Below are 21,545 nucleotides of genomic sequence, written 5' to 3' on the forward strand. Positions count from 1 at the left end.
CTTTGAACTCAGGAATGAACTTGTTCCAAACATTTACTCCAACAACACAACGACAAAACTTGCTTCATATTTGTTCCAACATGAGGTTTTTTGAACACATGACTTCCTCTGAAATTATAAACACTTTCCCACATTTTAAACAAGCTCATACTATGAACAGGCAATTTATTTATTTATTTAAACACAAATTGTGCTGTTTTAACTCATAAAGACCCAAGTAGCCACCAGCGACACAAACCATCTCCAGATCTAAACTGTTTAATACCTGCTGATCCACTAATCGTATCAATATATATAAATAACTGATCTAAAATGCAGTTTGTCATCTTTTCATGGTCATCAGATATGACCCATTTGGACATTCAGAGGATCCGTAGTAAACATAGAAATCTTCTACAACATTGATTCACCAGTAAAACCCAAGGAGTTGGATCAATGACAGTGGATGGAAACACTTCTTTTTTTTTTTACATTCAGTTAGCAATATCTGCTGAAAAAGTCACTTTTTCTTGTTTTTTCTGTTTTGATATAATAAACTTTGAATTTACTCTGAGTTTTCATGAACATCTACATGATCTGTGAATTAAATATTGGAAAATACATAATTTACACCAATAAATGCTAAATACAGTGGATAATATTATTTAATAAAATGGTGATAAATCAGTTAAGAAAGGTAGAAATAGAAAAAATAATTTGGGAACTGCCACAGAAGTAGCACTGGGCCTTTATGAGTTAAAGCGGACTAAGTCACTAAACTTTAAAGCTTTTAACTTGATAATAAACTGATGAATGCGTTCCCTATACGACACTGTACTGATCATTGATTTTGGCCTTTTCTGAAAAATGGTGATTGGATTTGTATTAGTTTTATAAATATTCCTCCACACCTCCATGCAGTACGTCATACAGGGCAGAACTAGAGAACCGTACACCAGATAGAAGGGAGATGAATTCAAGAATTCTTTGACTTCAGAAATAATTCCTAATGATTTTAATATTTTAACTTTAATGTGGTTTATATGTACCTTCCAACTTAACTTCTTCTATAGTTATTCCAAGGAATTTGATTTCATTTACCCTTTCAATCTCTTTTTTAATTCATACGTAGATTTATGTCCACATTAACACAATGATTTGTAAAAATTATAAATTTGGTTTTATTTCAATTTAAAGTTAATTTGTTTGGCTCAAACCATGTTTTTAGTGCTTTTAATTTATTTGCCATTTGATCCATTAATGTTTCTAAATTATTACCAACACCAATAATATTTGTGTTGTCTGCAAATAATATAAATTGTAAAGATTTTGAAATTCTCCTACTATATAATACACGTTCTGTGTCCCATCAATGTTGCAGTACTGGAGGGCGTTTGTACGGATTTTCCTCAGCCTTCAAAGGCCTGATCGCCACCAAAGTTGCCAAATTAATACAAACATTACCTGACTATCTACTAGGCATAATTTTATGTCCGTATTCAAATGTTGTGAGGTATGCAGGGAGATTTTAGCCTCTCTCTACTTTGAATTCTTCATCCCTGCCACCATACTCCATCTTCAGAAGTGTTTATGCTGCCATTCATGAAATTTCTACTGCTAGCAGACAATGCTGCAATGTGAAGGCTGCAGTTGACTACCGCTGGATGAATTTAATCATGCTTGACAGGCCAAACAAATACATGCGCTTCCTTTCATGCCTCACATGTTGGCTCAAATTATTACCTGCACAATGCACGATTAAATGGTAGTTTACAAATGGACAGTGGTGGCAGACGAGTTCTACTTGTCATGCTATCGTACAATGGCACCACGGGTACAATGCCGCTAGGTACACCACGGGCTAGTTAAACATAAATCATTCATATAGATACTGAACAACAAAAGACCCAATACTGACCCCTGTGGGAGGCCACAGGTCACTGTCAGTGGCTGTGAGTCAATGCTGTTAATATAAACATAGTGAGATCTTTCCTCCAAATAACTGCTGATCCATGACAGAGCCACGCCCCTAATTCCATATCTGTACAGTTTTTGAAGGAACAATTAATGATTCACAGTATCAAAGGCTTTGGTTAAATCGAGGAACACCCCAGGAGCATAAAGTTTATTTACAGTATGTCAACTAATGCTAAAGTAGTGGTCTGATTAGGTGTGAATCCATACTGCTGTTCACAAAGTATACTGTGTTTTACTGTGAAATCAATCATCATCTTTATCTTACAGCCCATTATCATCTCTTCACCACATAAACCCCTCGTCAGGTCCGGGTCCAAGTCCAGGAGACAAACATGTGTTTCGTTGTGTCAGTGTTCCCTCCATGATTGAAAACCACCACATGGAGGAGAACCTGAGGCGAACGCTCAGTTTACCTTCCATGGTGTTGAACAGCAGCTTTAAGGAGTTCACACCTGTGACTGTGGGTGAAATGGATGAAGCCTACAGGTTCCAGTCCTCGTGTCCAGGTCTGTACCAGTGCAGTGTGACGGGCCTGGTGTTTGGCATGGAGACAGACGGGGTCGTGGTCTACAGGACTGTCCCCTGGGACCGCAGGATGCTGGACCAGTATCACAAGAAGCCTGCAGGACCCCTGTTTGACATCACATGTGTGGATAAGTCGGTGGTTCAGCTTCATCTTCCACACTGTGAGCTCCGCCCCACAGGTGGGTGGGACTTCCTGTCAGTCGCTCATGTGGAAGACGACGGGAGCGTCCAGTTTATCCGTCCACAGAAGATAACAGAAACCCATGTGGTCATCCGCGTCACAGGCTTCTCTCCTGTGGGTAACGTCAAAGATAAGGACTCCCCTCTTGTTCCGGTCCGAGCCTTGGTGTTGCTCTTCTTCAGGCCTTCACCTGATCCTGATGATGAATCTGTGCTAAACGTGTTGCTGCTTCCAAAGAATGTTTCCCTTCGTGACGTTCAACGAAGCAGGAAGATGTCAGTGGGAGACGAGATCTACATAGAGACGTCCCCTCACTGTAAACTCCAACCAGAGCAGGTTTACACTCTGACCACTAGTCCTGAAGACTCAGAAGTTCAACCAGGAGACGCTGAGTTTTATGAGGATTCATACAACAACTACTTCCCAACGTTTCAGGTGTTTTTGAACACGGGCGTGAAACATTTGAAGCTGGTTTTAAAGGACAAACACAGCTCCCACAGTGTCTGGCAAAGAAGTGTTTGTCTTTCACCCACTGGAGTAAACGCATCTTCCAGATCCAGATCTGTGAATCTAACACCAAACCAGAGGCTGTTGGATGTACGGAGCGGCTTCATCGATGGGGTATCAGAGCCGGTTCTTAAAAGTCTTTTGGACAAACTGCTGGTGAAAAGGGTGGTAACTGATGCTGAGATGGACAAAGTGAATGGGATGCAGACCCGAGCAGACAAAGCTCGTTTAGTCATCGACACAGTGAGGAGGAAAGGTGAAGATGCAAGTTCAGAGATGATTGAGATCCTCTGTGAGCTCGACCCTTTCCTCTGTGAAAATCTGGACTTGAACTAAAGCCCATTTGAAGAACTGGGACCATCATGTATTCACGACCTTTTGGTAAACAGAAGCGTTGTTGTCTGCAGTGTGAAAACACTCTGCCTTCAAAACTACCCAGTGAATAAAAGATATACAGAAACATTATGATCCAGCTGTTGAACCCGAAACAAAGATGTTCTATGGTTGAGGCCATAGATGAGGTTCTATATGTGCATGCCCACACCAGTCAAGTAGAGTTGGAGAAAGCCGTAGACCATGTGGAGGGGGTGGCCTTCAGTGCTGGTGTCACACTCAATTAAAAAAAAGGGCAGTGGACGCAACCTTTTGTTTCCACTTGGAATCATTTTACTCCAATGAAAGTGGATGGAACACAACGTCCTTCAGCTGAACAGCTCCAAAACTGAAGCCATCCTCGTTGACACTCCACATCCTCTCAAATCCATCCTGGCATCACCAGCACTTCCTCTGCCCATAACATCTCCCTCTCTTCCTCTGTTACCAGCTTAGGGGTCAGATTTGACCCCCACCTGTCCCTGTCCTTATCTCCTCCAGGCTGGTTTACTGTAATAATCAACATCATGTCAGGAGTTTCCAGAAGCTCCAGTATATCCACAAATACACTGTCAGGATCCTGACGGGGGTGTGGAAGCATGAGCACATCAGCCCACCCCCACCCCATTTATTCTGTTTGTAGAACCTAAACTAAAATGATTTGGACATCCTTGATAATGTCTTCAGTGTAATTTTTTTATTTCACAAATTCAGCCCACAGACCCACTTGGACCCAGTTGGACCCAGTTGGATCCAGTTGGACCTAGTTTTGGTCCACGGGCCATATTTTTGACAGTGCTGGAATAGAATATAAACTTTTCCCTCATCAGTTCATTCATGGCCATGGCCCAGATGATCTAAAGGACCTGGTCAGTCCTCACCCATTCTGTTTGTACTCATCATCTTCATCTCGAAGAATCAAACTGCATTATGGGAAAGTGAGTTTTTCAGGCAGCAGCTCCACGTGTCTGGAATGATCATCTGAGGACTCCACAGACTATAATCCTTCAAAAAGCTGTAAAAAAAACTTTTCTCTTTCAGTGATCATATTGACAGTCTTAAATTTTCTGCTTTTAACTAGTTTTATTGTTTTAATCTTGTTTTATGGTTTTATTGGTTTTACTGTGCTGATTTTGACATTCTTTCTAGGAGCACATGGAGATCTGTCTATCCCAGATGTAAAGTTCATTACAAATCAAATGCATAATTACCATTCAGTGTAACACAGAACAGTGGATTAACTGACAGCAGAATGTTCATTCATATAAAACCAAGTTATGATCTGAAAACAGCAAAGATAAAACGACATTCATCATCATCTCTTCATGATGTGATCGTTTTACTCTTTGTCTCATTCAGTGAGTTTTATTGGAAGAGCAATAATACTTGTTCAACGTGGATCTCCTGACTTTTTTTTTTTTTTTTTTTACAAGAAAAAAAAACTTAGGCAAATTTATCCAAATATGTGAGTATTCCTCAGAATTTCTCTCATTCTTCTCATGACAGTTGTTCATGACAGTAGAAGTAGAAGCTGATCAAAACCTGAGATCTACAGCCTAAATTGTTTTGTATCAATAAACATAAACTACGAGATTTCAAAGCAGGCGTTAAATTTGATTTTTTCTGCAAGAAAATCCAGACGTGTCAGATCTGAAGCCCTTTGTTTCAAAGGCTGTCGTCCACAACTGCACAAAAAATGTTACGATAACTGTACAGAAGTTGATACTGTGACCATATATATATATATATATATGAAAGAGAGTAGCCCTTAGTGTGTGTGTGTCATTTTTTATGGCAGATATGTACAAAATGTTTTTACAATCATTTTTTACTTGACTGCTTTTCACACTTACATTGTCTTTTTTACTTGTCTGTTTTACACTTAGTTTTATTCTTGAAAGTATAATTGATGTGTGCATCTTGAGCACCTTACAGAATGTAAAACCAATTTTGTTGCACTGTACAAAGGTGTTTTGCAATGAAAATAAAGTTTATTCAGTTATTCTGTTCTGTAATCGATGGATAAATCAGTTACAAAACTCATCAATAGCTTCAGCTCTTTCTACATTACTTATCTCATTTTACTGTGACTTAGATTTTTTTTTTTTTTAAACTTTTATTCATGTTTTTATTCATCTCAAGATCTCATTTGTAATAAAAAAAATACAAGTTAAAAACTGACTTCATAGAAGAAACTAAAATGAGCAATAGTTAGTTAACATTAGCTGGGTCATTCTGCTTTTCCAATCTGTAAAATCAGAACATTATTGTCCAACTGTTTTCTATACATTGGCGTCTTAAAGAAACCAGATGAAACGCTGACCGTGGCCTATCCGCCAATCACTGAACGCTATGACTACAGGAGGCGGTGAGCAGCAGCTCCATCAGCTAATCAGAAGTCACCCAAGTAGGAAGTAAACCGTAAAAATATATATATATCCGGGTTTTCTTTCCAGTCTTTCCATAATTTCATCGAAAATTTGATACATAAAAAAACAAAACAACAAATAACAGTGACGCCGAAAGCTTACGTTTATAGGATGATTATTTTTATAATCACAAACTTTAATTCGATTTTTTTATTTTGTACTTCTCATTTTTTTAGATGTAAAACTGGATCGAGCAAGACGTGAAAACTACTTTTCCTGAAATGGAAAATGAAACTTTTTCTATAAATGTATTATGAACTTTTACTGAATAGGGTCATTTTCTGCCGTGATTAAAGCAAACTTGTTAAGCATCATTTGAATGAAACGAAAGTAGAGGACAAACTGAAAACTAAAACCTGCAACCTTCCGTGGAATTCAGGTAAACAGTCCGAGCGGATCCACAGGTGAGTCTGACCGATTAATCAGAAACGAATGAACTGTTAATAAGAACTACACACGGGTTCAGAGACACAGTGGTTTGAACTGGTCTGATGTATGGGCTCAGAGTTTCAATGATTTCCATTAGAACTTAAAATATTTTACAGGGGAAACTGAATGAGGAAACAAGGATTTAATTGAACTGTTCAAAGACACGTATGCACAGGACTTCATATAAGAGCAGGGTTCTCGCTGGCCTCATTGAATGTCGGGACTCCCGATGCTGTCTTCAAACCAGTGGTTTTGTTTTAGTGTGTGTGTGTGTGTGATCGTCCACCGTAATGATAAGTAGATTTTAGGGCTGCACGATTAATCGATTTTAAATCGAAGTCGGATTTTTTTTTAATTAGGACGATTTTTAAAAAAGGGAAATCGTCAAATCAATTTCATCTCTCTCTCTCCCGGTCGCGCGCCTCCGGGCCGCGCGCCCACGGCTACCGTAGGCTCTTCCTCTTTCTGTGCCGGTGGTCTGTCACACATGTCTGTGTAATGACCACGGACTTTAAATCTGTTCATGAACCCGCAGTAGTGATGCCAATGTAAGCCGTGGTTTCAGGCACGGATCCCACAGTTGAAATAGAACTGTATGAGGATCACTCACCCTCTGTTGTCCCAGATCCGTACAGTTCTGTCTTCTGCCGATCCGGGTCACGGGGTCATCAGCCTCAGCAGAGGAGCCCACAGCCCACTGCCCACACACATGCACCAGCCCCACAGGTAGAACCCCTCCAGTGTGTCCTGGGTCGGTCTGTTCCACGCACGGATCCTCCAGTTTAAATAGAACTGCATGAGGATCACTCATATTACGTGGTCCACGCACACACACACACACACACACACACACACACACACACACACACACACACACACACACACACAGCGCACACACACACACACATGCGCACACACACACACACACACACACACACACACACACACACACATGACTGATGCCTGTCTTACAGTGGTATCACTTCTGTGGGCCCAGATACCCCAAAAAGAAAGAAAGAAAAAAAGAAAGAAAGAAAATTTATTTCTCTTACTTGCTAAATTTTTCATTCACAAATGTAAGTTCTGTAACATAAAACCAAATATTACTTATTTTTTGAACGATGTTGAACTTTATTCAAAGTTGTCAGCTAAATCTGGAAACATTAAGGCTCGAAAATCAGTATTTGCTCTGAATTGGGCATTGTATTGTAGTGTATTCCCCCTGGCAAACTTGTTATGTTATTTTCTTGTTGTATGCATTGTTTGTATACTCTACTTCATTCAATAAAGATTTAAAGGTCCCGTATTATGCTATTTTTCAGTCACGTCATATAGGTCTCAGAAGCCCAAAACATAGTATTTAAATTTGTTCGCCCCAAAATCATCCTTTGTTCGGAGTTTCAGCAGTCGAAAGAGTCCCTCTCCCCAGCCCTCCTCAGAACAGGCTGTTTCTGGGCCTGCTTCCGGGTACGCAAACGAACGCATCTGTCCACGCCCACTCCCCCTCCCCTCTCTGGGAGAGGATGCGGCTTCCGCTAGCGGTACTACGCGCTAATGTTGACTGTGAAGCCATGGCTCTCTCGTCTCCAATACACATGTCTCAGACAGAACGTCTTTCCAAACACTGGCTTTCTTTGCCTTGAAGTGTGATTGAGCCCCGACGGAAAACGGCGGTGTTGTGTCAGGTACGTGGACCTGACACGGAAAGACGCCTGCCGCCACTAATGCAGGCAGCTGCTAACAAGCTTGATGCTAACTATACTGATGCTAACCACAAAAGGCCCGTGTTCAAAGGAGTTCTGTTGAATGTCTCTGGATATTATCAGCTCTTGCATGTTAACGGGGACGCAAACGTTAGCAGCAGTAACCGAGCTATGTTAGCTGCCATGCTAACGTTAGACGTACACATCAACCACCAGCTTATCCGTAATGTAGGGTTATGCAGTAAAGATACAAACAAATGATCAGAACTTACATCTCCCACACTTGTACTTGGGTCACGAAGCGTTGGTACTGCGTCCTTCTTGATTCGGAGTCTTTGTGCTAAGCCGGAGCTGTATGGGCCCATGTTCGAAAAACACTCGTCCGTGAAATGCCGGGCACACACATACAAGCGTTTGGGAATGTTGTTTGGTCCATGACCATCACAGATAGAATCCAGACACTTTTTACGGAGAGGCTCGAAGTGGGGAGCAAAAATAAACTATCGTGTTGGTGTGTGCAGCCAACAACACCACAGCTTGCGTGTCTCGCCTTCGCCATGTTTGTTGTCCAAGTGGTACTTTGCCAGGGCGGGGCTCGCTTTGCCAGGGTGGGGGCACAGTCAGGGGGAGGAGTTAAATCCGCTTATGTCGTCATAAACGGACCCAACTCAAACTCGGCCATTTGAGCAGGCATTTTCACAAACTGTGGTGTAGCAAGGCAGGGAGGAAACAGACAGTTTTCAAATTCGAACCTCATAATGAGGCTACTGCAACACACACTACTGTAAGAAAACTGTCACAAAGTGACATTTGCATAATACGGGACCTTTAATGAATAAATAAAATAAAATAAATAAATAAATACTTCTGTGGGGCCGTCATGTGATACCATCACAGATTTGAGGTTGTGTGTTGTCTTTTGTAATTTTACCTCAAAATCGAGTTTTTAGAGGGAAAAATTGGGTTTTCATTTTTTGCCAAAATTGTGTAGCCGTATGAGATTTGAATTGGAAAAAATATATTCCTTTGTCTCGGTGCAAAGTGCAGCAGACAGGAAATGAGAACAATATAATCAACACCCCTTTGTGTGCCTTTTTTGTGTCTTTGGAATAAAACGTTATTTCTTCTTGTATATTGTCTCTGAGTATAAATTTGTGTCAAGTTCCCATATGGAGTAATTCCCATCAATAATTACCATTCACAAACTGAAAAAAAAACAAACAGTTTTTGCTTTTAATCATTGTTGTAACAAAGACAAAAACTTGGCTTCATTCCTCAAAATTTGCCGCTCAAAATGCAGGAAATAGTGTTTCAGAGAGTTGTAAATTTCTGAATTTTCCAGGGGAGGATGCCCCCGGACCCCCCTACAAAACTCACACCATGTATGCGGTACATGGTGCCCCTACGCTGTGAAAAAATCCTAGTGAGAACCCTGAAGAGAATGTAATCATCTACTATTAAGTGTCTCTTATCCAAGTTAATGTTTGAGTAACTTCTATACTAGTGTGAATATCCAGGTTACTTTATAAACCATAAACCATAAACAGATACTTCTGCAAATGTAAATACAGTCACTGATGGTGGAATCATAAATGTCTCAAATACATTATTTAGATTTGACTCTTCCTTCCTCTGCTTTTTTTCAGGTTGAATATATAATCATTTAAGGATGAGGTATGAAAAGAAATGAAAGCTGGGTCTAGAGGCAAAATGAGGAAAAAACTCTAGTATGAGCCAAATGAACCCCATCAACATACTGGGTCATACCAGGTCGTAGTGGATTTTATCAGTTCTTAGTGGGTCAAACTGGGTTGTAGCACGGCTCCATGTCTACTGCACAGGCTGAGAACAACATGGATGAAGGCAGCTCAGTGAGTTCAGCTGGAGACGATGAAAGGATGCAAACACCAGCGACATGTTTCAGGAGAGTAACCAGAAGGATCTGGACCACTCTGTTCAGGATCCACAGAAATGACCCCCCTCCCCCTGACACCACCATGAGACTCAAGCTTCCCTCCTGCCTTGACTTCGACATTCCAACTGTAAATCAGATTATGCTGCTGAATGAAGATGAGTGCATCTTTGACTTTGTATCACTCATAACCCCCTCCCATCCACAGAGGAAACACACTAATGATGCCTATAGATCTGTGGACACTTTCACAGTTCATCCGTCCATTTCCTCACCAGTTCCTTATGGGAGGTATCATCAAACCAGAGTCCTGTTGCACAATCCCACTGAACCTCAGATAGACCAACAAAATAAAAGTGTTGGTAAACCACACGTGACTGAGGCGCAGAACTCACCCACTCATCCACCAGCCCAACTGCACCACATAAACGCCTCCTCAGGTCATGGTCGGAAACCAGTAGTTAAAGTAGGAGGAAAGGGGGCTGTAGTTGAGACGGGAATCTTCTGTCTTAGGGCCACTTGCTCACTTGAACAGTCTGAGAGTGATGGCGCTGCTGAGCACAAGTCTTTATCTTACAGCCCATTATCATCTCTTCACCACATAAACCCCTCCTCAGGTCCGGGTCCAAGTCCAGGAGACAAACATGTGTTTCGTTGTGTCAGTGTTCCCTCCATGATTGAAAACCACCACGTGAAGGAGAACCTGAGGCGAACGCTCAGTTTACCTTCCATGGTGTTGAACAGCAGCTTTAAGGAGTTCACACCTGTGACTGTGGGTGAAATGGATGAAGCCTACAGGTTCCAGTCCTCGTGTCCAGGTCTGTACCAGTGCAGTGTGACGGGCCTGGTGTTTGGCATGGAGACAGACGGGGTCGTGGTCTACAGGACGGTCCCCTGGGACCGCAGGATGCTGGACCAGTATCACAAGAAGCCTGCAGGACCCCTGTTTGACATCACATGTGTGGATAAGTCGGTGGTTCAGCTTCATCTCCCACACTGTGAGCTCCGCCCCACAGGTGGGTGGGACTTCCTGTCAGTCGCTCATGTGGAAGATGACGGGAGCGTCCAGTTTATCCGTCCACAGAAGATAACAGAAACCCATGTGGTCATCAGCATCACAGGCTTCTCTCCTGTGGGTAACGTCAAAGATAAGGACTCCCCTCTTGTTCCAGTCCAAGCCTTGGTGTTGCTCTTCTTCAGGCCTTCACCTGATCCTGATGATGAATCTGTGCTAAACGTGTTGCTGCTTCCAAAGAATGTTTCCCTTCGTGACGTTCAGCGAACCAGGAAGGCGTTAGTGGGAGACGAGATCTACATAGAGACGTCCTCTGACTGTAAACTCCAACCAGAGCAGGTTTACACTCTGACCACTAGTCCTGAAGACTCAGAAGTTCAACCAGGAGACGCTGAGTTTGATGAGGATTCATACGACAACTACATCCCAAAATTTCAGGTGTTTTTGAACACGGGCGTGAAACATTTGAAGCTGGTTTTAAAGGACAAACACAGCTCCCACAGTGTCTGGCAAAGAAGAGTTTGTCTTTCACCCACTGGAGTAAACGCATCTTCCAGATCCAGATCTGTGAATCTAACACCAAACCAGAGGCTGTTGGATGTTTTGAGCGGCTTCATCCATGGGGTATCAGAACCGAATCTTAAAAGTCTTCTGGACAAACTGCTGGAGAAAGGGGTGGTATCTGATGCTGAGATGGACGAAGTGAAGGGGATGCAGACCCGAGCAGACAAAGCTCGTTTTGTCATCGACACAGTGAGGAGGAAAGGTAAAAAGGCAAGTTCAGAGATGATTGAGTTCCTCCGTGAGCTTGACCCTTACCTCTGTGATGATCTGGATTTGAACTAAAGCCCATTTGAAGAACTGGGACCATCATGTATTCACGACCTTTTGGTAAACAGAAGCGTTGTTGTCTGCGGTGTGAAAACACTCTGCCTTCAAAACTACCCAGTGAATAAAAGATATACAGAAACATTATGATCCAGCTGTTGAACCCGAAACAAAGATGTTCTACGGTTGAGGGCATAGATGAGGTTCTATATGTGCATGCCCACACCAGTCAAGTAGAGTTGGAGAAAGCCGTAGACCATGTGGGGGGGGTGGCCTTCAGTGCTGGTGTCACACTCAATTAAAAAAAAGGGCAGTGGACGCAACCTTTTGTTTCCACTCGAAATCATTTTACTCCAATGAAAGTGGATGGAACACAACGTCCTTCAGCTGAACAGCTCCAAAACTGAAGCCATCCTCGTTGACACTCCACATCCACTCAAATCCATCCTGGCATCACCAGCACTTCCTCTGCCCATAACATCTCCCTCTCTTCCTCTGTTACCAGCTTAGGGGTCAGATTTGACCCCCACCTGTCCCTGTCCTTATCTCCTCCAGGCTGGTTTACTGTAATAATCAACATCATGTCAGGAGTTTCCAAAAGCTCCAGTATATCCACAAATACACTGTCAGGATCCTGATGGGGGCGTGGAAGCATGAGCACATCAGCCCACCCCCACCCCCACCTCATTTATTCTGTTTGTAGAACCTAAACTAAAATGATTTGGACATCCTTGATAATGTCTTCAGTGTAATTTTTTTATTTCACAAATTCAGCCCACAGACCCACTTGGACCCAGTTGGACCCAGTTGGATCCAGTTGGACCTAGTTTTGGTCCACGGGCCATATTTTTGACAGTGCTGGAATAGAATATAAACTTTTCCCTCATCAGTTCATTCATGGCCATGGCCCAGATGATCTAAAGGACCTGGTCAGTCCTCACCCATTCTGTTTGTACTCATCATCTTCATCTCGAAGAATCAAACTGCATTATGGGAAAGTGAGTTTTTCAGGCAGCAGCTCCACGTGTCTGGAATGATCATCTGAGGACTCCACAGACTATAATCCTTCAAAAAGCTGTAAAAAAAACTTTTCTCTTTCAGTGATCATATTGACAGTCTTAAATTTTCTGCTTTTAACTAGTTTTATTGTTTTAATCTTGTTTTATGGTTTTATTGGTTTTACTGTGCTGATTTTGACATTCTTTCTAGGAGCATATGGAGATCTGTCTATCCCAGATGTAAAGTTCATTACAAATCAAATGCATAATTACCATTCAGTGTAACACAGAACAGTGGATTAACTGACAGCAGAATGTTCATTCATATAAAACCAAGTTATGATCTGAAAACAGCAAAGATAAAACGACATTCATCATCATCTCTTCATGATGTGATCGTTTTACTCTTTGTCTCATTCAGTGAGTTTTATTGGAAGAGCAATAATACTTGTTCAACGTGGATCTCCTGACTTTTTTTTTTTTTTTTTTTTTTACAAGAAAAAAAAACTTAGGCAAATTTATCCAAATATGTGAGTATTCCTCAGAATTTCTCTCATTCTTCTCATGACAGTTGTTCATGACAGTAGAAGTAGAAGCTGATCAAAACCTGAGATCTACAGCCTAAATTGTTTTGTATCAATAAACATAAACTACGAGATTTCAAAGCAGGCGTTAAATTTGATTTTTTCTGCAAGAAAATCCAGACGTGTCAGATCTGAAGCCCTTTGTTTCAAAGGCTGTCGTCCACAACTGCACAAAAAATGTTACGATAACTGTACAGAAGTTGATACTGTGACCATATATATATATATATATATGAAAGAGAGTAGCCCTTAGTGTGTGTGTGTCATTTTTTATGGCAGATATGTACAAAATGTTTTTACAATCATTTTTTACTTGACTGCTTTTCACACTTACATTGTCTTTTTTACTTGTCTGTTTTACACTTAGTTTTATTCTTGAAAGTATAATTGATGTGTGCATCTTGAGCACCTTACAGAATGTAAAACCAATTTTGTTGCACTGTACAAAGGTGTTTTGCAATGAAAATAAAGTTTATTCAGTTATTCTGTTCTGTAATCGATGGATAAATCAGTTACAAAACTCATCAATAGCTTCAGCTCTTTCTACATTACTTATCTCATTTTACTGTGACTTATATATATATATATATATATATATATATATTTTTTTTTTTTTTTTTACTTCATGTTTTTATTCATCTCAAGATCTCATTTGTAATAAAAAAAAATACAAGTTAAAAACTGACTTCATAGAAGGAACTAAAATGAGCAATAGTTAGTTAACATTAGCTGGGTCATTCTGCTTTTCCAATCTGTAAAATCAGAACATTATTGTCCAACTGTTTTCTATACATTGGCGTCTTAAAGAAACCAGATGAAACGCTGACCGTGGCCTATCCGCCAATCACTGAACGCTATGACTACAGGAGGCGGTGAGCAGCAGCTCCATCAGCTAATCAGAAGTCACCCAAGTAGGAAGTAAACCGTAAAAAAAAATAAAAAAATCCGGGTTTTCTTTCCAGTCTTTCCATAGTTTCATCGAAAATTTGATACATAAAAAAACAAAACAACAAATAACAGTGACGCCGAAAGCTTACGTTTATAGGATGATTATTTTTATTTTTTTAATCACAAACTTTAATTCGATTTTTTTATTTTGTACTTCTCATTTTTTTAGATGTAAAACTGGATCGAGCAAGACGTGAAAACTACTTTTCCTCAAATGGAAAATGAAGCTTTTTCTATAAATGTATTATGAACTTTTACTGAATAGGGTCATTTTCTGCCGTGATTAAAGCAAACTTGTTAAGCATCATTTGAATGAAACGAAAGTAGAGGACAAACTGAAAACTAAAACCTGCAACCTTCCGTGGAATTCAGGTAAACAGTCCGAGCGGATCCACAGGTGAGTCTGACCGATTAATCAGAAACGAATGAACTGTTAATAAGAACTACACACGGGTTCAGAGACACAGTGGTTTGAACTGGTCTGATGTATGGGCTCAGAGTTTCAATGATTTCCATTAGAACTTAAAATATTTTACAGGGGAAACTGAATGAGGAAACAAGGATTTAATTGAACTGTTCAAAGACACGTATGCACAGGACTTCATATAAGAGCAGGGTTCTCGCTGGCCTCATTGAATGTCGGGACTCCCGATGCTGTCTTCAAACCAGTGGTTTTGTTTTAGTGTGTGTGTGTGTGTGATCGTCCACCGTAATGATAAGTAGATTTTAGGGCTGCACGATTAATCGATTTTAAATCGAAGTCGGATTTTTTTTTAATTAGGACGATTTTTAAAAAAGGGAAATCGTCAAATCAATTTCATCTCTCTCTCTCCCGGTCGCGCGCCTCCGGGCCGCGCGCCCACGGCTACCGTAGGCTCTTCCTCTTTCTGTGCCGGTGGTCTGTCACACATGTCTGTGTAATGACCACGGACTTTAAATCTGTTCATGAACCCGCAGTAGTGATGCCAATGTAAGCCGTGGTTTCAGGCACGGATCCCACAGTTGAAATAGAACTGTATGAGGATCACTCACCCTCTGTTGTCCCAGATCCGTACAGTTCTGTCTTCTGCCGATCCGGGTCACGGGGTCATCAGCCTCAGCAGAGGAGCCCACAGCCCACTGCCCACACACATGCACCAGCCCCACAGGTAGAACCCCTCCAGTGTGTCCTGGGTCGGTCTGTTCCACGCACGGATCCTCCAGTTTAAATAGAACTGCATGAGGATCACTCATATTACGTGGTCCACGCACACACACACACACACACACACACACACACACACACACACACATGCGCACACACACACACACATGCACACACACACACACACACACACACACACACACACACACACATGACTGATGCCTGTCTTACAGTGGTATCACTTCTGTGGGCCCAGATACCCCAAAAAGAAAGAAAGAAAAAGAAAGAAAGAAAATTTATTTCTCTTACTTGCTAAATTTTTCATTCACAAATGTAAGTTCTGTAACATAAAACCAAATATTACTTATTTTTTGAACGATGTTGAACTTTATTCAAAGTTGTCAGCTAAATCTGGAAACATTAAGGCTCGAAAATCAGTATTTGCTCTGAATTGGGCATTGTATTGTAGTGTATTCCCCCTGGCAAAGTTGTTATGTTATTTTCTTGTTGTATGCATTGTTTGTATACTCTACTTCATTCAATAAAGATTTAATGAATAAATAAAATTAAATAAATAAATAAATACTTCTGTGGGGCCGTCACGTGATACCATCACAGATTTGAGGTTTTGTGTTGTCTTTTTTAATTTTACCCCAAAATCGAGTTTTTAGAGGGAAAAATTGGGTTTTCATTTTTTGCCAAAATTGTGTAGCCGTATGAGATTTGAATTGGAAAAAATATATTCCTTTGTCTCGGTGCAAAGCGCAGCAGACAGGAAATGAGAACAATATAATCAACACCCCTTTGTGTGCCTTTTTTGTGTCTTTGGAATAAAACGTTATTTCTTCTTGTATATTGTCTCTGAGTATAAATTTGTGTCAAGTTCCCATATGGAGTAATTCCCATCAATAATTACCATTCACAAACTGAAAAAACAAACAAACAGTTTTTGCTTTTAATCATTGTTGTAACAAAGACAAAAACTTGGCTTCATTCCTCAAAATTTGCCGCTCAAAATGCAGGAAATAGTGTTTCAGAGAGTTGTAAATTTCTGAATTTTCCAGGGGAGGATGCCCCCGGACCCCCCTACAAAACTCACACCATGTATGCGGTACATGGTGCCCCTACGCTGTGAAAAAATCCTAGTGAGAACCCTGAAGAGAATGTAATCATCTACTATTAAGTGTCTCTTATCCAAGTTAATGTTTGAGTAACTTCTATACTAGTGTGAATATCCAGGTTACTTTATAAACCATATCCCTAATACAATGAAAAACAGATACTTCTGCAAATGTAAATACAGTCACTGATGGTGGAATCATAAATGTCTCAAATACATTATTTAGATTTGACTCTTCCTTCCTCTGCTTTTTTCCAGGTTGAATATATAATCATTTAAGGATGAGGTATGAAAAGAAATGAAAGCTGGGTCTAGAGGCAAAATGAGGAAAAAACTCTAGTATGAGCCAAATGAACCCCATCAACATACTGGGTCATACCAGGTCGTAGTGGATTTTATCAGTTCTTAGTGGGTCAAACTGGGTTGTAGCACGGCTCCATGTCTACTGCACAGGCTGAGAACAACATGGATGAAGGCAGCTCAGTGAGTTCAGCTGGAGACGATGAAAGGATGCAAACACCAGCGACATGTTTCAGGAGAGTAACCAGAAGGATCTGGACCACTCTGTTCAGGATCCACAGAAATGACCCCCCTCCCCCTGACACCACCATGAGACTCAAGCTTCCCTCCTGCCTTGACTTCGACATTCCAACTGTAAATCAGATTATGCTGCTGAATGAAGATGAGTGCATCTTTGACTTTGTATCACTCATAACCCCCTCCCATCCACAGAGGAAACACACTAATGATGCCTATAGATCTGTGGACACTTTCACAGTTCATCCGTCCATTTCCTCACCAGTTCCTTATGGGAGGTATCACCAAACCAGAGTCCTGTTGCACAATCCCACTGAACCTCAGATAGACCAACAAAATAAAAGTGTTGGTAAACCACACGTGACTGAGGCGCAGAACTCACCCACTCATCCACCAGCCCAACTGCACCACATAAACGCCTCCTCAGGTCATGGTCGGAAACCAGTAGTCGAAGTAGGAGGAAAGGGGGCTGTAGTTGAGACGGGAATCTTCTGTCTTAGGGCCACTTGCTCACTTGAACAGCCTGAGAGTGATGGCGCTGCTGAGCACAAGTCTTTATCTTACAGCCCATTATCATCTCTTCACCACATAAACCCCTCCTCAGGTCCGGGTCCAAGTCCAGGAGACAAACATGTGTCTTCTTGTGTCAGTGTTCCCTCCATGATTGAAAACCACCACATGGAGGAGAACCTGAGACGAAGGCTCGGTTTACCTTCCATGGTGTCGAACAGCAGCTTTAAGGAGTTCACACCTGTGACTGTGGGTGAAATGGATGAAGCCTACAGGTTCCAGTCCTCGTGTCCAGGTCTGTACCAGTGCAGTGTGACGGGCCTGGTGTTTGGCATGGAGACAGACGGGGTCGTGGTCTACAGGACAGTCCCCTGGGACCGCAGGATGCTGGACCAGTATCACAAGAAGCCTGCAGGACCCCTGTTTGACATCACATGTGTGGATAAGTCGGTGGTTCAGCTTCATCTCCCACACTGTGAGCTCTGCCCCACAGGTGGGTGGGACTTCCTGTCAGTCGCTCATGTGGAAGATGACGGGAGCGTCCAGTTTATCCGTCCACAGAAGATAACAGAAACCCATGTGGTCATCAGCATCACAGGCTTCTCTCCTGTGGGTAACGTCAAAGATAAGGACTCCCCTCCTGATCCGGTCTGAGCCTTGGTGTTGCTCTTCTTCAGGCCTTCACCTGATCCTGATGATGAATCTGTGCTAAACGTGTTGCTGCTTCCAAAGAATGTTTCCCTTCGTGACGTTCAGCGAACCAGGAAGATGTTAGTGGGAGATGAGATCTACATAGAGACGTCCTCTGACTGTAAACTCCAACCAGAGCAGGTTTACACTCTGACCACTAGTCCTGAAGACTCAGGCAAAGTTCAACCAGGAGACGCTGAGTTTTATGAGGATTCATATGACAACTACTTCCCAACGTTTCAGGTGTATATGACAAAAATCATTACAAATCTGAACCTGCTTCTGACAGATAAGAGCAGCACCTGCTGTGTCTGGGAAAGAGAAGTTTGTCTGTCATCCACGAGGGTCAGAGGTTCACCTGTTCTGGATCTACCACCAGACCAGAGGCTTTGATGTACGGAGCAGCTTCATCAATGGCATATCAGGACCTGTTCTTAAAAGTCTTCTAGACAAACTGCTGGAGAAAAGGGTGGTAACTGATGCTGACATGGATGAAGTGAATGGGATGCAGACCCGAGCAGACAAAGCTCGTTTAGTCATTGACACAGTGAGGAGGAAAGGTGAAGATGCAAGTTCAGACATGGTTAAGTTCCTCTGTGAGCTCGACCCTTTCCTCTGTTCGAGTATTGGGTTGAACTGACACTCAGGGAGAAAAAGGAACCATAAACTCAGGAGGCCACTGTCCAGTTAATGAGCAAACAGTGATTATCAGATATCATTAAAAGATCCATAAAATCATTCTTCAAAATAATTTTCAAATGAATTGACTTAACTTTTAGGCAGCCAAGGATCAGATCACCAGGGCCTCCGTAGTTAGCTGACACCCAGTCTACAAAGCTCTGGACCCATATGGCTCCTCCTGTGGGTGGTGGGCCCACAGGAGGATGGTTCCCTGGGGCTCTTTTGGGCTGTGCCCAGCTGGTACCCATGGATAAAGATCCAACCACCAGGCACTCCCCAAGGAGCCCCAAGACCTGGCTCCAGGTTTGGGCCCCGGTAACCCTGATCCGAGTGAGCAAATCTGGATACCTTGTGTCATTCAAATGGGTCAAAAGTCTCAGCTGACCTAACACCTAGGAACAGTCTTCCTCTGGAGAACCTCCCAGGGGCCAGATGCCCCCAGCAACATAGTTCCTAGGATCATTTGGGCACTCGAACCCCTCCACCACGATAAGGTGATGATTCAAGGGGGGGAGTGTTAGGTGTCCACTGGGGACATGGATTCTGAATGGGCCTTGTTCAGCACCTCCATTACCAAAGTGGCTATGAGGAGTTGCAGCCACAAGGTCGCTGGTACCTGTCATGGCAGCAATCCCATAGATCTTGACTTTTGACTTTTAGTCTGCTCGGAAGAAGTTCTGGCAAATGGTCATGTGACTCAGGAGGGGAAAGTGGGGCGCAATGTTTGTGGAGAGTAAATGTTCATATTAGATTTATCTACTTTGAGTGAACAGTCAGATCAGCTAAGCCAGTGGTTCTCAAACTTTTTACAGTGGAGTACCCCCTAAAATGTACTTTTTTTTAAGCCAAGTACCCACAACTCTCACTTGAGCATTTTTGATTGAAAAAAATTAGGCAAAGGTGTTCCTGTGCCAAAGATGTCTGTTTATATTTTCAAAATTTTGTAAACAAACAACATATACTTAACTGTAATATGTAAAAAAAAATAAAATAAGATAATTTTAAACAAAATTTTGTGTGCCATCCTTCATTGATAACAAAAATAAATAAATTGTTTATTAATTAGTAAATGAACATTTTAAGAACAAAAAATAAACTCATTTTGAATAATATAAAATACAAATGTTCTTAAAGTGTTACCAAAGTTTCAACAAGATGATTGACAATAAAACTATTATGTGAATATATTTATTGTGTTTTATATTTCATCATTAATTCTCATTATTTATTTTGTATTCGGTACATGATGACTTATTTAACATATTTTTCCCAAAAACTGAGAAGTACCCCCTGGGCTTCTTCCATGTACCCTTGGGGGTACGTGTACCCCACTTTGGGAACCCCAGAGCTAAAATAATATTAGCCAGCTATTAGTGGCTAACGTTACCTAGCAAGCCAACAAGCATAGATGAACACTTGTTTTGCATATATGGCTAACAGCTGTGAAAGGCCCCTTTATGGCAATTTCCACAGTTTAGGGTCAGTGAATCTAAATGTGTTATGTTTGTTTTCAGAGTTACAGAACATGAAATTAAAATTTGAATCAAGTACATTTCCATTTTTCTAAACATTTCTGCGGCTGTCGTTAGCCAATGAGCTAACAATGGCTAATGGTCGCTAGGGAGTTAATGGCGGTTCAGTCAGCCTGAGGAGAAAATACAAAGACAAAGTTATTTTAAAAACCTTAAGATTTATTGCTTTTCAGTAAACCTTTGTGGCTGCAGACCAAATTTCTTGGATTACTTAATTATACTGTAGTTATTATAATCCATTTATCTGTATTTTTAGATCTCTATATTTTGTATTGATTGAACATATTGATTTGTATGTGACCACTAATAACAGAAAAAACATATCTGTCTGTCTGTCTGTCTGTCTAGATAGATAGATAGATATGTATATGTGATGTGTGTTTATAATTATGGTAAATGTTAGTTACTTTGTATATCTACTGTTAATCTAATGTGTTGTTGGTGCAGCAGATTCATGTGTTTCTTTGGCTCCATCTGCTGTTTTATGAGACCACATGACCATCTTGACATTTTTATTTTCTATCCTGTTGTATATTAAATGCCGTCACTGTAGTCTAATTTATCTTATATCGCTGTGAATATACAGTAAATCTGTTTATCTGTGTATTAAGAAGAACTGAAGAGATTGAAGCTTTAGTTAAATCATTATGATGACACTATAATGCACAAAAATTAACTATGTATGCAATAAAAGTGTAAAAATGATCAGAAATGTTCTTGCATTTTGTTGTTTTGATATAATGGTAATCTTTGTTGATTTAATATTTAAATTTTTTATTTTTGTGGATGAAGTGTTGGTTTAATGCTTCTTTTTGTCATTTAATGCTCATGTTTGATGGATTTAGTGCTTGTGTTTGAAGATTTAAGACTTATTTTGTTCATTCAATGGTACTTCATAATTTTTTGTTGATTTAATTCTTCTTTTGTTGATTGTAATGTTTATT

At 41.0% G+C, this 21,545-nt stretch overlaps 2 protein-coding genes and 1 pseudogene across 2 annotated transcripts in view; all 3 read left to right on the forward strand.

The window, feature by feature from the left end:
* LOC115411291 (NACHT, LRR and PYD domains-containing protein 12-like) overlaps positions 1-4,966 on the forward strand; it is a 31,795-nt gene extending 26,829 nt beyond the window's left edge. The window contains exon 16 of the mRNA XM_030123372.1: positions 2,224-4,966. Within this exon, the coding sequence (XP_029979232.1) occupies positions 2,224-3,505 (1,282 nt within the window). The 3' untranslated portion in view covers positions 3,506-4,966. The remainder of the gene's footprint in view (positions 1-2,223) is intronic.
* A 1,072-nt stretch (positions 4,967-6,038) lies between these two features.
* Positions 6,039-13,342, forward strand: LOC115411303 (caspase recruitment domain-containing protein 8-like). The gene is made up of 2 exons (XM_030123400.1): positions 6,039-6,374; positions 9,749-13,342. Exon 2 carries the CDS (start codon positions 9,929-9,931, stop codon positions 11,873-11,875), a length of 1,947 nt encoding a protein of 648 aa, XP_029979260.1. The 5' UTR covers positions 6,039-6,374; positions 9,749-9,928; the 3' UTR covers positions 11,876-13,342.
* A 1,040-nt stretch (positions 13,343-14,382) lies between these two features.
* On the forward strand, positions 14,383-19,935 carry LOC115411304 (NACHT, LRR and PYD domains-containing protein 1-like; annotated as a pseudogene).
* The last annotated feature ends 1,610 nt before the right edge of the window (positions 19,936-21,545 follow it).

Source organism: Sphaeramia orbicularis, chromosome 20 (assembly GCF_902148855.1).
Source record: "Sphaeramia orbicularis chromosome 20, fSphaOr1.1, whole genome shotgun sequence".
Lineage (NCBI taxonomy): Eukaryota > Metazoa > Chordata > Actinopteri > Kurtiformes > Apogonidae > Sphaeramia > Sphaeramia orbicularis.

What these genes read in the sequence shown, in the direction of transcription:
- LOC115411303 (XM_030123400.1), top strand. Translation starts at nt 9,929, where the DNA reads ATGTCTACTGCACAGGCTGAGAACAACATGGATGAAGGCAGCTCAGTG.